Genomic DNA, 15,984 nt, shown 5'->3' with positions numbered 1-15,984 from the left:
CTGTTGTCAGTTTGAGGTTTTTTTCTAGTTACTGGTGTCTTTCATGGCAGTGTAGGTCTGCCTGGGTTGATAAAAGCTGTGTACTCTACACCTGCTCACCTCCCCTACATTCTGGTGCTCTGTAGCTGGGATTCACTCAACTGTTTAAACACTACTCAAACCAGGAAGTCACTTCCAGGTGGGACATTTCTGAGGGTTGCTGGTGCTGTCTCTTGCCATAGTACTTGCCATGTTGTGAAGGGTGGTGGTGTGCAGAAGTTTCTAAATATCTGTTCTTTTCTGTTATTTCCAATACAATTACTACTGTGTTTTGCTGCTGTAGTGTTTGGGGATCTAACATGATGCTGGTAGCTGCAGTAGCAAAGCCCTCAAGGCAGGTTTACCTTCAGAGATCCTACAAGGCTAAAAAGATACAGGCCTATAAATCTCCAAACATGTCTCAAACAGCATCATATGAGAAGACAAATCTCATGAACCATCCAGTATTTCATTACCAACTCTGCCCACAGATAAAGGGAAATGGACAAATTCCATTCCTGAGTCGGTAGAGGCCTGTGTTGCTAAAGAGCTCATGTACATGTCCTTTGAAAGCAGCTTCTTTGCAGCAAAATAGGCAGTTAACCTTCCCAAACTCCTCTTACCTGATCTGCTCTACCTCCTGTGAATTGTCTCCTTGTTCCTGCTCATGCCACATCAAACTAAACCAGGGATATGATCCTGTTAAAAATACAGGGCCTTTAGTTCTCTTGCTTGTATTATCATTTTCGTGGATCTCTATGTCCTGAACTTAGTCACCTTAAAGCTATTTGTGCCCGAAGAACAGATACAGGCTTGGAGATGGGTAGAAAGAGGTGATGAAAGCTTGAAGCAGGCCCTTAACCTGCTCTACCAGATCCACCACAAAACATAATACAAGACCTCAATGAAATGGTGCTCATTTTTCCAACAGCTTTGCCAGGCTATATGTAAACCCTCAGATTTCTGGTTTTGTTAAGTCAGCACTTTAGCTAAGCCCCTTTGGTACAAAGGGGAAGCAAAATGCAATGTGGCTATAAAAGTGGCATTGAAAGACCCTGCACTAATGATGGACTCTCCCTGAAAAACTGGACCCTAAATAATTTGGGTCGATCTTTGATCAGTTTTTTTAGAAGTCTAATTAAAAAATAACATGTAATTCAGTCTTGCATGAGTTGATGTTTGTACTCTCCTAGACTGCAAAATTTATAATAAAAGTATCGCTGATTCATAACTTCAAGATACAGGTGTGAGGAGAAAATCTTGCAAACAGAATGAAAGCTGTAAATCCCTTATCTGGGCAAGTAATTTTTACTAATTTAGTAAATGAGGAAACATACCTGAAGATGTAACATTTGCAAGCATATGGCATCCTAAAGGGCAGAAAAACTAATTGGAAGATCAGTTCAAGAAAAAAATTCAGTACCAATAGCAGGGACAACACTGAAAATGAGTGCATTACAGCTGAATCAGAAATACAGAGGTCTACAACTTGCCAGCTCTGAAAAAAAAATGAGGGGAAAAAAGCCTCCACTGAGTAATGCAGGCTTGTGGGCTGGCAAGGGAAATGTCTCATTCACTTGGAACAGTAAGATTGCATTTGTGAAGTTTGGACGTGAAATTGCATTACTTATAAAGGCTAACTGAACTCTCCTTATAATACGAAAGAACATTCTTTTCCTCATTTTTAATTACTGATCCATTGCAACTGGGTTACTTTGTCTTTTCTAAACCCAAAACATTAAAAATCTGTAACTTGCCCCTAGAACCAGAAGATGGAGCTGTTAAGAGAACAGACTTGCCTGGTGCTCTGCCTTCCTTCCCAGAAACAGCAGCTCCCTCCTGCTTGCTATGCTGGCACTTGGGCTGCTGCCTCTGTCTCCCTGCAGACCGGGGAGAGGGAGCACACAGGGCAGTTGCAATCTGCAGGAAGCAAGTGGCGAGGACAAACACAGCACTGGAACACGCCCTTGCACATGGCAGATAATCCTTTACTATGTTCAGGAGAAATTCAGCCCCGGGAACTGATGGAATCTCCAGACTCAGTATCCTCCATTATTAGGAAACTGCAGCAGCAGAGGCTGACTGCCAATAGCAGCAATGTGTCAGGAACCTGTAGCGTGTGTGTGGAATGAGAATGCAGCACTAGGGTCTAGATTAGGAAAGGCACAGTTCAAAAAACCTGAGCTTTTTGGAGTAAGAGAACCCTTAGGTATACCTTTGGCCCAGAGCCCCCACGCTCCCAAGCTGTATTTACATCTGTGTAATGTAACAGATGGTGCTTCCTACTGCACATATGTTGATTCTTAGCTCCCATTTTGGTTCCCCCTACATCTCTGGACCTTGCCCAGCAAATAAGTCTTCCTCTCTAAATCTCATCCAGAACCTACATTTGTACAAATCCCATTCAACTTGTCTCCATTTCATTTCATAAACCTAAACTCACCTGTACTTGTTCCTCATCCAGCAACTGGAAAGCTCCATGCCCTTCACAACAAAAAACTAGGTAGAATTTTCTTTGCATCTTTGTAAATGTGTGGGGGATTTCTTTGTTTTTGTTACTCTGCTTTCCCAGACCACCTATTAAGGAAAACCTCTTTGCCTTCTACTTGAATTTTCCATCTCTGATTCATTAAACTTAAGAAATGCTGCCTCGTGCCTGGCTGCTGTCTCAGGAGGGAGAAGTTTCTTCTTTGACAGTGGCTCCTGCTGTGGACAAACTCATCACTCACAAGAACATTACACAACTAAGGGCACTCCACACACTCACCTTCTGGAGGCAGCACACTTGGTTCATTTTTAAGCTCTGGGTATTGTGAAATGTTTACCTGTGTATTTGATACGTACAGAATCAACGAAGTTCTGCCAGATCCTTTCAAACTGGTCTGGCAACTTGGAACTCCTATTATTCCTCCCCCTGACCATATCTGCTCCAAACAAAGGGGTCTGTTCTCCTCCTGTGAATTCTTGCACATCTCTTGTACCATTGCTATTTTTGAAAGGTAAAATTCAAACATTAAGTAAAGTACCTCTGTGTGATCATAAAGCAGGCAAGGATGCCAAATATGATTGAGAGAAGGACGAAGAAAAGGGAGGAGAAGACTAGTATGAAAAAACCAAGGGGAAAAATTCCCAGTGTGCTAAGGCATCAGAGCTTTCAACATGTCAAATGAATTGTGTAGTTGACTTGTTTCTAATATTCTTGGCATAGAAAGAAAATTGTTTCAAGTCTTCTGACTCCTACCCAGTAAGAGAAAAGGCCTTAAACATTTCAGTTTTGGCAGCCCAGCTTTATTCATAAATCCAATGGCAGCATATGGAATGTAATTTCTTAAGTCCCCATTCTTGACAAGGGTGGGAAAGACCTTTGGTGATGTGCAAAGTTTCATCACACTGCACTCAAAACTGCCTTTGTCCAGACCTTTATAGAAGGATTTCTTAGACTAAAAAGGGACTAATAACTGGGCTCTGAAACGAATGTTTTACACAATCTGGGCTATTCTTGTAAGCAATGAAAAAAAATTAAAATCATGCATGTACTTGATATTTGAGAAATAAATTGTGTCTCCATGGTCAAATAAAAGAAAACCCGCTCATCTTCACTATTTTGCTCTCTATAGTTAAGCTGGCCATCTGACACACTGAAATAAAGCCTCCTGTACACAGATATCACTTGACTAACTCCCCAGTGCAGTAGAACTTAGCCATTTGTTTGAATATATAAGGTAATGTATACAAAGAGAAATTTCAGCTACTGGAACTCAGGATCTCCTGTCACTATAGTGAACGAGGAACACATTTTTAGTAGTCTCATGCCTGTTCAAGATTTTGAACTTCAGGGACAGCAGCTCAGTTCAGGTGTTCGACTTCTGATAGGGAAATGACAAACCACGTTAGTACCTAAACTCTTAACAGACATGAGAAAATTTGATGTTCATGGGAATTTCATCTTCCTTTGAAGAACAGGGCTGTAATGGTACGTTGTTACTGATATACAGCATTAACTTTGTCTTACCACATGTCAGTGCAAGCTGTAGCCTTAACCCTCCTGCAGACTCCATCACTCTTAAATGAGGCTCAAGATCGTCATTACTTTCTGACTTAGAGAAATTATTCATTTTATAGAATTATAGAATTACATCTACTGATACAAAAACCCAAACATGGTGACTCTGAAATATCAGCTTTATATACACATGCTGCAACTGAAAAGCATAGTGGCTCAACAGAGCTAACCTAAACCTAAATACTTACTAATTTAAATAATTAAATCTCTACCAAGCAGAATGTTTCCTTCATGGTAATAAGCCTAATTTAAGTATCTACTGTTTCATTTAAAGACTGCCTCTAACTGTGTAACAAGCACTGTTTATTTTAACCTACTGGGACTACAAAAACCAACTTGTATTAGGGACAAGCTGTCTCTTCTGAACAAGGTGTACCTTTTAAGGTTTAATTCAAGGAACTGCATTGCTAGAAATATGCACATAAACAGCTACTGATCAAATGCATGGGTATATCAGCTTTGATTAATAAGTAATCAGCAATTCATTAAAGGTGCAGGCAAAACCATTCTCACCTTACACTGTCTCCTGGGTTTCTGTTACACATTGAGGACATTTAAGGACTGCATTCAAAAGCTCTGGAATGTTCCCTGCTTAGCTCACAGTAACAGCACCTCCTAAGAACTTAAATCTCACTTACAGCAGAAGCTGCCCAGGAAGGTGTTCTGAAGCAAAACTAGCTTGAATTTACCAGACCTTGTCACTGCGATTTCTTGTAGCAAGGGTAACAAGACCTGGGTGAAAAATGAGAAGCACTTAGCCTGAAACTGCAACAGAATCATGCTTTGGATTCCTAAAGACATCCAATCAATAGGACAGCACATTGTAGCTGGAGGACTGAACAGCAGACAAGCAAGAGAAAAATAGATCCTGAACTACCCATTAGTAGCAGCCTCAAATTTATGCCTTTTGAACTACAAAGGTGTAAGGGGACAGAAATGAAAAGACAGTAGCAGTTGTATAGAGATGATTTTTGTGGGCGATTATCAGCATTATTATTAAAATATTTGCTATATCCCCATAAAAGCACTCAGGTTACTTTCCCAGCTAGCCACCAACAGAACGTGTGACTCTCCTGCTGGGACCCATGTAGGTTTTGACATGTAGATGAAACTATTAAACAGACATGCATGCTTTTCAGGCAGTTCAAATTTCTTTTATTACAATTTTTTAACTGTTAGTATTTTCATATCTGGACATCTTGAAAGAATTTTAGATTTACAACTTCAAAAGACATTACAGATTTATGTAAGCCCTGATGACAGCTATTCTACTGCACTGTATACAACTTGGTTGCCTCCCTTCCATGTCCCACTCTACACAGCTCCAAACAACTGAAAATCTGAGACTGGTGTTCATATTTAAGCTAAAGGAAAGCTCAGTATATGGTGAAAGAATAAGTGATAATTTGCATTCAACTATTTCAGGAATCAAGAAGAGCATACACAGAACTATACATTTTATCATTTTATTAGGAATAATTCCAAGTGGGTTATGAAGAAACTAATCCATTGAGTCTGATGAATTTTCCAAAATTTCCTTATGAAGATATGTTCACCAACAAACAGTAAAACTTCAGCAGAACTATTATACACTGGGCAAAAATAGTCAGGCTGATACCAAAAAGCAACATGCAACATAAAAAAAAAAGATACAATATAAAGGAAGACAATCTGCTGAATATTAAAAACAACCTCAACATGAGCTCTTCGCAACCAGCACAGAACTATTCTACCCATCAAATCCAATTCACACAAAGGCAAGTTGGGCTGACAGAACCCAAAGATTAATAAAATGTTCCTCAGTGCAGTAGGTTTGTATAGTGTTTTAGAGCATTTCCTTGGCTTGGAACAAGCAATATTAGGAAATCTTTTTGGCAAGGGAGAGAAATAAATATATACGGAATGCTACATTTTTAAATCAGCAGACTGTCTGAGGAATGAAACAGGGCATCAGTAAACTAAGAGTAGCAGGGAGAAAAAAAATTAAAACATTAATTTATTGGGGCTCAAAGAATATTCAAAACAGATCTTAAAGATGTCACAATAACTATATTCAGGCATTTAGGCTAACAAGGGGAATAAAATCAGAAGATACACTTTTTTCCAAGTTAAGGAGATTTTTACCCAAGCATATGCTACCTTTGCAACATGTAGCTCGGTAAACAATAATTGGCAACAAAACAAGTTGAAACGCTGTAATATCCTGCCCAAATATCAGTTCCAGATACTGTAATAACCAAGATGCAAACTAATTTTGTTGTAACAAGCCTAGACCACTTATATCAAACATGTCCCTGGTGAAAGAGTCATCCAGTTGGAATTAGCGTTTTGAGAGTTCATTTGACAGCCAGTCAAGTCCCTCATACAGACCAGTTCCTTGCGTAGCACAGGTAGCCTGGACATACCACTGTTAATGTAGAACACAAAAATTAAATTTAAATACTGACAAAATGCAAGCTGAGTTATGACAGTATGTGACACTCTTTAGTGTTGTTATAATTGCCTGTTATAAAAGTGTTCTTTAAATACTGCTTTATGCCGTAAGTAGAGTCAAGATTGAACAAATGGCATTTTAAAAAATGTTGAGAAGTACATGTGTGTAGAGGAGGCTCAGACATTATCCAGAAACTCAAGTGTTGGCCTAGTAAAGGCTACAACATAGTTTAAGGCATCTAGAAACAAATACAGAACTTGTATTTGGTTTACATGCAGAAAACTACTTCTTGTCTCTGAAAGATTGCTCTTCAGGAAGTGAACATAGAATTATTTACATGAATGGACCTCTGAAACAGCTTCTATGGTCAGGATCTTAGTGTGTCAACATAGACACTCAGATTACAAAAGGTGGGATGGTTTATATGAAGCAAACCTGTGTCTCTAAAACCTGAGCAGATGGAATCTAATACTTCAGAAGCTATGTCATTTCCTCCTGGAGGTGGGAATGCAGAATACATTTGTTCTCCCACAATACTGAGAAAACAGGAAAACCCATCACACGCTTTGTGAAATGCTGGATGTCTGCATTTCAATGACAGACTGGAGTGTTTGAATGTTTTCAGAAAAAGGTGAGAAATTAAACACCTCTAACAGCTAAATGCACTTGATTATACTTCTAAATCACTCATTTTGAACAAGGACCTGAATTATGCATTATAAAGTTTAACAGCAGGTGGGTGCATCTTTCTACAGAAAGAGATGAAAACTACCCTTTCCCTGAGAGGAACTTTATGCTATCTAAGAGAGGGAGAAAAGAGTTAATCAGCCAAAGTTTAGCACTTACAGTTCTGTTACGCAGAGACTGAAGGCCTAGTTTATCTGTCATTTCACTGATTGCCATGGCATTTGGCAGATCCTGTTTGTTTGCAAACAGAAGCAGCACTGCATCTCGCAGCTCATCCTCCTGAAGCTAACAGAAAAAACAGGCATATTATTAAATGGCCTCAGTTAAGTAAGTCAGTTAATTCAATAAACACTTAAAAAATCGAAATACTGATTTAAGAGTTGTAAACATTTTCATTCTTGCTCCTGAAGTCACTAACAAGTATTGAGTGAAATTTAACTAGTATACAACAGAACTCCTGCAATTAAGGAAGCCAGCTTTCCATTTAAAATGTTTAATTTATGGGCACCTTGCTGATGAAATATTCTCTAGCACCAATCTGTTCTTACAAAATTCTTTTTCTGCTGCATTTCTATCAAGGTTTCATGAATGAAAGGTTCTGACACATGATTAGTTCCCTAGAGTGGAAATTACAACTCGGTGCACTATGTGACCCGGAATTATGAGCTGAATACAAAATGCACTGTACAAACTCCATAAAACTTTAAAAGCCTAAATCTCTTAGGGAGCCTGACAAACATTCAAAAATAGGCTAAGTCAGCCCATCAGTGATACTTCAGAAGATACTGATATTTACCATTTTCTGCAGCTCTTCTGCTGCTTCCTGGATTCTCTCTCTGTCATTGCTGTCTACCACAAAAATGAGGCCCTGTAGAAAGTTAAGCAGATTTGAAAAAGCCATTGTAAATGTGCAGCACTATTTTAAAACCACCAAAACACTCATATTGAATATTGTGATTGCTTACCTAAGAAAGGGGACAAATTTAACAGAAATTTCTGTTTAAACAATGCACGATGTGTGTCTGAACAATTACGTAAGTCTCAACTTCAAAATAAAGTAAGGGGGAAAAAAAGCAGCAAAATTACATAAACTAACCTTTCCCCTCCCCTTTCACTTACTGTATTGAAAATCACAAGTGCTTCACCATCTCATATTTCACTGAAAAAACCCACACCCTTTAAGTAATACCTGAATTTGTTTAAAAAATTTTGTATCAAACAGTACTTCTAATGGCATCTCTGCTATTCAAGTGCTCGTTTCAATTTACTCTTAACCTTTCAGTCTGAAAACCTTGCTTTTATCCTTCTCTTCAAGGAAAGAGAAGTATCTTTTAGAAGTATTTAGTAACAGGACAGTAATAAGGAACTGAAATTAAGTATTACTCTATTCACAGTATTATGGTGGTGCAAGGCCCCTTTTGTCAATCCAGACCTCTGCATTTTTCTGCACCAATCATATGCATCATGCTGCATGCAAATATCATGGAAACAATTTTATATTCAACACAAAAAAACCCCAAACAAACTAACTCCAGAAGTTTTCTGATACTAATAAGCAACTTACCTCACTACTTGTGAACCAAAGGTATCACATTTGTGTCCCAAAACCTGACTGCAGTCACATCAGTGGGAAGCTGGCACTTTTCAATCAACTGGTAACAAGATGTTTTACCATATTTTAGATGCTCAGCTTACTAAAAACACTGATTTAGCAGAGTAAAAGCTGTATACTTTAAGAGTTCCTCACAACAAACCAGTTGCTCTGGCATATTACAGAACACTGGTAGATCCTAAAGGACTTGATCCTTGAGAGGCTACACTCACAGCTAGGTTTGAAACCTTCAGGGGAACAAACTAGCTTCAACTAGAATAAAATCTGGGTACCCTCAGAAGTTGCAGGAAGTAGTACAGATCCTTTCTGATAGAAAGAAAACAACTTTCCATATGTACTCTATGAAACACAATGAGGCTTAACAAAATAGGTCTTGAACTACTGCCATTTGAGTACTCTTACCTGTGTGTTTTGGAAATAATGCCTCCAAAGAGGTCTAATTTTATCTTGACCACCAACATCCCAAACTGTGAAACAAATGTTTTTATATTCTACCGTCTCCACATTAAAACCTAAAAATGAAGGAGTTTAGCAATTAGAAATAGTTAATTCTAGTGTTAAAACATAATTCTAACCATGTTAGATACTTCCTAAGGTACACTTCTCCCAGATATCTATGAAATTCCTTATCAATACTGAACTGGTAAATCAGGAAGAAAATTGACTGAAGGGGGAAAAAAGCATGAATCACTTAAATCCAAGTCCAAGTTGCTGAGCAAATCTTTCAGCCACAAACTGTGAGGCTCGTGGTGTTTGGGGGAAGTGGTGCTACTGATCTGGTTCCTGTCCTCCTGAGCATCTGCTACTGGCCATGGTCAGCAGCTGGATTGGTGTCTCTTTGGTCTGACACAGTTATGTTATGGCAGTATCAGACAGTTCATGTTTCTCTTGATTCTTATTCTAACTGCAAAGATAGCAAATCCCTGCACCTTTCAGAGGCCTGTCAGGTTTAGAATAACAAGAATAAAGATTTAAGAACTGGTGAACTTACCAATAGTTGGAATTGTGGTGACAATTTCTCCTAGTTTCAGTTTATAAAGAATGGTTGTCTTACCAGCAGCATCCAAACCAACTAGAAGGAAGAGAAAAATTGCTTTAGTTCACAAACTGAACTACAACCTGCTAATTTAAAAACATGTCATTTTATATGCAGAGTACTAGGGTTTTTTTACTGAGAACAGCTTTTTAAGCACTCTTAACTCATTGCTGCTAAACTACTGTATGTTCTTCTCCCATCTTCTCTACCCAGCAGTGAGAATGAACAAGTCATGAAGAAAACAAGCTCAGTAAGAAGCTTCCATTCACAACCTACAGGCTCACAAGTTTCTAGTAATCTCCTTAGTACTTGTGTTTATGAAACTTCATCATTCACGTTGAAAGTTTATTCCGTGTAAAAGAGGAAGATTTTAAAAGCAACAATCTACAAGCAGCACAGTTTCTAACTGATAACATATTTGTTATTTCACCTCACTTACTCAACCTCCTGCAAAGCTCAGCTTCACAGGCACATGGACCAAGTGCAGCTGGCACTGTACATGAAAGACACTTCTTGTCCCTTATTCCAGCCTCTCCTCCCTTTGCCAAAATATTTCTTTAGCACTGACAAAAACACATATATCAGCAATCTTTCATCATCCCTCCACATATACCACAAGGGCTGTAAGTATTCTTCAGGATATCCTTCCATGCAGTGAGATCCACTAGGAAGCTTCACTAGGAGTCTCCTGCTAATGACTTCATTACAGAAGACCTTCTGCACTTGAATTTGCTCTTCTGTTTCTAAAACAGAACTTAAGCTTGCTGTTTTTCAATGTAAGTTATGTGGTAAAAATGGGATCCTTCAGAACTAAAATAAAATGAAGCCTAAAAGACATTTTTTTGGACATACCACCAACGCTGCAAGCACACACTGTAGTTTTCTAAAACAGTTTGTGAAATTGCTTATTGTTAAGCATTTTAGAACACATAAATATATCTCAAAATAGAATTCTTTAAATTAGAACCCAATACCTAGCACACAAGCACCTCCATAAACAGCAGGTACTAAATATCACAGCACAAAGTGTCTATCTTTTGTCAGTAACATTTTGCCCAAACAAAAATATCCCCATTAAAAGAATTAATTAATACTTTTGCAAGAAACGAAATGCTCTCCTCATTTTATAGGGATAACACACATCCTTAAGCATTCTGAGTTAATTTCCTACTCTGCAACTGCAATATTTTAAGTGGTTTGGTGATTTACCTATTAATAATACAACTGCTTCCTCAGCACTGCAAAAGAAACAGGATTCAAAATTACCTGCTCATTCAGAATGAAACCAAACTCTTGAAAAACCTCCTTTTTCTCAAGGAACAAACTGCTGTTGCAGCAAACTAATTAAAAAACTCCTATCTATAATTGTCCTATATTCTATTAGTGTGCACAGGATTAAACGTACCAATGCAGTTTCTTTGGTAATGTGACTGCACGTAAAAAAAAAAAAAGTTTTAAAATTTTTTATGTCATGCCAGCATGAAAGAAATGGGGTGGGGTGGGAATCTATCATTATAACCAAAGCTCCTTCACTCTCAAAATTAAATTTAAGGGGTTTGAGTTTGCTGTTGTTTAAGTGTTGGTCTCCTTCAGAACCACACACAAGCATGAACAAAAAAAGTCACAGTGCAGTGGAGGTGACACAAGAACTTTCAAGTCATGAAACATGTAAATGCCACAATTTTCCCCACACCACTTAAGTGTCAGGTCACCTTACAAAACCCTCTAAGCTGATGTTTTAAACAGCACAATGCTTGATGCCCAACATTATTTTCACACAACTCAGCCTCAAGTAGCACTTGTAGGATGCACAGAACATCGTAAGAACATATAATGCCTGTACATGATATCATAGGGTTTCTTCCCAGTAAATTAATGAGATAATTTAGTGAACCAATTAGAATTTCAACTACTACTCAAAACTCTTCTCTTATTGCTCCCCACCATAGAAATTACTCCGTTATCAATATAACAAGAGCTGTTAAAATTAACAATGTAAGAAAGATGCCATTGTCTACACAAACTGTTCGAGTGTACTTGAGGTTTATTCTAACAACACAGATAAAGACAAAGAAAAAAGCTAATCTTATTCCAAAGAATGTACACAGAGTATTATCAAAATCCAGTTGAAGACATGACTCAGAGTTAAGAAATTAGAAACTAGTCAAGATTTTTAAACTACTTGCTATATTACAACAATATTGCCTCAGTTACCCACTCTACCCTTGTGTACCTCAGTGTGCTGGTAGAAGGCTACAGTGCCTATGAAAGCACACAAAGCCCAGACTTTGCTTAAATCCACTCTTACCCACAACTCTTGATTAAGCTGTTGGACTTTGCACCGAGGCAGGCTGAGTTATGGGGTTATGAGTATGTGTTTTCGTCTTCTGACTTCACACTTGAGGCAGAAGCTTAACTGAGGGAAGGACTTCATGCAAACCCCTGTGACCCTATTTGCAAAAACTGCCTCTTCTGGCCAAACTGCAAATGTTATGAAATCTAAAGATGCAAGTAATGAAAAGCATAGCCTCCATTCATATTTCTTACTCCAGTTTGCAATTTACCACCCCTTAAAAAAATTTCAGAGCACTAAATCTTTTGAGCTGGTAGGAGGTGTAACTATTGCTTTTAGTGATCCAAGAATAAACATGTTTACATTTGAACTGGAACACTAAATGTAAACCTATGAGCTACTGCCACATCATAAACTTCACCAAAACCAAAAGCCACATCTTAAATCCCCAAACAAAATGAATTTCCAATTCTACATTTTCACTGATTCTACTGCCTAACTGACCATTGTCAACACCAAGACATAAGAGATCTGATGAAGGGTATAAGGTTAAGCAATTGCATTGCAAAGCACCAAGACTACAATAAAGTACAAATGGGAAGCACAGACCTATACTTGCAACCTCTAAACTGAATCAAACATCCTCTAGCTGGAGAAAAAATATCTACAAAGCTTTCAGGCTCTGCTAAAATCACTGTAGTTCTATGCCCTTTACTCCTCTTAAAGAGTGTTTAATTCACAGCCTGTCAGTTGTGTTTCTAAATCTCAAGCTTCTAGTTCACATGTCCCTAGGAACATCATCCCTGACCACATCACGTCCTTCATGAACCAACGTCCTACTTTGATCACTGGTGGCTGAATCTCAAGCTGCCTCTGTTATCACAGCACAAAACTTCATAAAAACTATAGAAAACCAACAGTTGTCTAAAAGAACACCTGCCCAAATAAAAAGCAGCTAAATGATTATGATCTGTTACAGTGACAAAATTGCCAAAGAATCTGACATTTTCCACCCAATGTATTTAATAATTACCTTTTGAAGCTCCTGAGTAGTTAATATGTCAGTTAACACTTGCTCAAATACACCAAGATACAGAACACTAAATTATGATACTGAAAGGTGCACAGTGAATTGGTATCTTTTTTTCAAGGACAAAAAAACACCAGTGAAGAGTTTCACAGCCAGGGTAGTTTCACATGTAGGGTTAGGACTCAGTGCTTCTACTCTCAATGCCCCAACCACTTAATGTGACTTTCAGAGCCCTATCTCACAGTTCTTTCTTTTCCCTCATGTTATAAAGAAAATGCATGAATCTTCTTTTCATGCATTTCTTCCAAATAGTAATTTAATATTTTTGAAAAATACTTACTTATACAAGTCCATATTTTCAAACAACAAAGTTTCATTAACAGTAGAACATATCCATTTCTTATCATAAATGGAATTTGAGAACATGAAGAATAAGTGAGTGCTGTTGGTAATGGTCCCTGATGAGAAATATTCAAATTCTGCAGAACTCAGTAACACAAAGTCTGTTTTAGGAGCTAAATTAATTCTAATTTATCTTCAAGTCTGCAGAAACAGAAGAAAGCTGTGACAAGAAAGTCAGAATTATAAATTAATTATCTGTTGATATCAACTCACATAATGTTTTTCCCCTAAGTACTTTAGCCTATAACGTTATGTCTTAATTAGTGTTCTACATACGGAAATTTAAATGTTTGGGCTTGTATAGCCCCATTTTTAAAATATACACTGAACAGAATAACCTTGAGGAAAAATTCTAATTCTATCCCAGGATTCATTCAGACATCTCTCCTCAAAGTGCTGATATAGGACATAGAATGCTATAAAGAATTATTTTTAGTGTTACAGTTATACACAAATTATGTCATATTCAGTGTAACATTCTGTTTCTAAACATCCAGTTTATGTCCTATAACACACTCTCACCACAAGAGACCCCAAGTTCTACTCTCCTATACCACCTAACAAATACAGTGCTGTCCTATGCCCCGATCCAACCCTGCATTTTAATGCAAGGCCTTAAAATAATTTTTTTTAAGAAGTACAAAAATTAACTCATTTGAACCAACTGCTAGAAAGTGCACCCTCCAAAGCCATCTCTAACCTAACTTTGACCTGATTTCCTACCAATGAAGAGCCTTGCAAGCAGTTTAGATCTGTATGACATCACTTTCCTGTTTTCAGCACTTTTCAAAAAGTAACAGAACTACAAATACCGGAGACACTGTCTCATCCTATATCCTACAGTCAAGCTCACTTGAAGGCTTGACTTCATTCATTAAGAGTCATATGAAGAGTCTGGCTGTTAGGGAGACAACCAAATCACCTCCTTGAAACCAACACACGTACAAAGTTGTCTTGAAGACTAAAATTACTCGGATTATTTTGAAACTGATGAGAGTCTCTAATTTCAAACAGATAAGACACAATAAAAATTACTGGGTATGCAATAAAGAACTTTGCCATCACAAAATTTATGGAGAACCTGAAAGATTATAATTTTTAAAAGCTGCACTACTGTGTCTGGTGTGCATATCCAGGCAGCATTAGGGATAGGTGTGTGCCAGGAAGTTTCACAGTTAGAACCCACTCCCTTTGCTGGCTATATCCAAATGAGCATTTTATTCAGTTCCTTAGGACAAGCTACTACAGCCAACGGCCATGAACCAAATTCCATTCACTTTGGTAACAGAATTTGAGAAAAATTTAGAGGCTAAGAACTGTTTGTACGTAAAGCTTGCAGGGGTGGGTAGGTGGGTGGAAGAAGGCAGGGAAGAACTCAAAGCGGAGGAGGAAATACCAATGCAGTATGTGCTGGCTTTGACCTTTTGAACTATAATCTGAAAGTGAGAATCTTCAAGAGCCACTGGCTTCAACTCCTACACAGTCCGAATCAAGAGAACAGATAATTTCAAAATAAATGGATATTAAAAATAAATAATTATCGGAGGAGACAGTAAGACTAAGCAAGCACTGTAAGAGCTGCCTAGAAGGTTTTATCGGTTTGCACACGAGGCACAAAACTAAAGCCCACAGAGGCTATACCGAAACGCCCTTTCACAAGAGCCACGATACAGACACTATAGCTGCCTACAGCTGCCGAAAATCGGCCATTATACGGCAGTTCATACGCCCCTGGTGTTGCACACACCAGGCTTTGTCACATCCTGCTCGCGAAGCCGCAGTGTCGGGGCAGGAGGGCACGGCCGGGGCGCGGGGCTCGCCCGCCCGGGGACACCGGCACTGCCCGGCCGCAATTCCATCTTTGTTCCACGCGCGGCCCGACCAAGGTGCGGGAATGGGGCTCGGCCTCACCGTGCCCGGCGGGACCGGGAGGCGGCGGGCGAGCCAGAGAGGGGAACAGGCACACGGCGGGAGAAGAGAAAGAGCAAATACAGCCCGATCCGCACCCACTCCGCTCCCCGCCACTCTCCCAACGACCCCCCGCCCCAGCCTATAGGACGGGCACAGCGCGGTGCCCGCGCCCCGCAGCCCGGGACAGGGCGATTCCCCCGCCGTGACCGGCGGCCCGTCCCGCGGCCTCCCCTCCCCCGTCCGGCGGGACTCGGCTACACGGCCCCGGCCAGTCCGGGCTCCGCCGTAGCCCTCACCCATAAGGATGCGCATCTGCTTCTTGCCGAAGAGGCGCGAGAAGAGCGAGGAGATGGTGAGGCCCATGGCGGCTACGGCGGTGCTGGGCGGCGGCGGGGGAGCGCTGAGGGAAGGAGGGCGGGAGGGAGCGCGGCCCTGCCGGTGTGCGCGCACGGATCCCTCCGCGCGCGAGGGGAGCCCGGCGGCGGCAGCGGGTGCTCT

At 39.6% G+C, this 15,984-nt stretch overlaps 1 protein-coding gene across 1 annotated transcript; it reads right to left on the bottom strand.

Annotated features, from left to right (window-relative positions):
• Positions 1-5,533: 5,533 nt before the first annotated feature.
• On the bottom strand, positions 5,534-15,951 carry ARF4 (ARF GTPase 4). Its single transcript, XM_014893066.2, has 6 exons — positions 15,783-15,951; positions 9,806-9,886; positions 9,217-9,326; positions 7,999-8,070; positions 7,362-7,487; positions 5,534-6,488 (listed from the first exon to the last, which is right to left on the bottom strand). The coding sequence occupies exons 1-6, from the start codon at positions 15,847-15,849 to the stop codon at positions 6,402-6,404; spliced, it is 543 nt and encodes a 180-aa protein (XP_014748552.1). The 5' UTR covers positions 15,850-15,951; the 3' UTR covers positions 5,534-6,401.
• Positions 15,952-15,984: the final 33 nt, after the last annotated feature.

Source organism: Sturnus vulgaris, chromosome 11 (assembly GCF_052056855.1).
Source record: "Sturnus vulgaris isolate bStuVul1 chromosome 11, bStuVul1.hap1, whole genome shotgun sequence".
NCBI lineage: Eukaryota > Metazoa > Chordata > Aves > Passeriformes > Sturnidae > Sturnus > Sturnus vulgaris.
The sequence above is the reverse complement of the archived record's forward strand: the minus strand, read 5'-3'. Positions and strand labels throughout refer to the sequence as shown.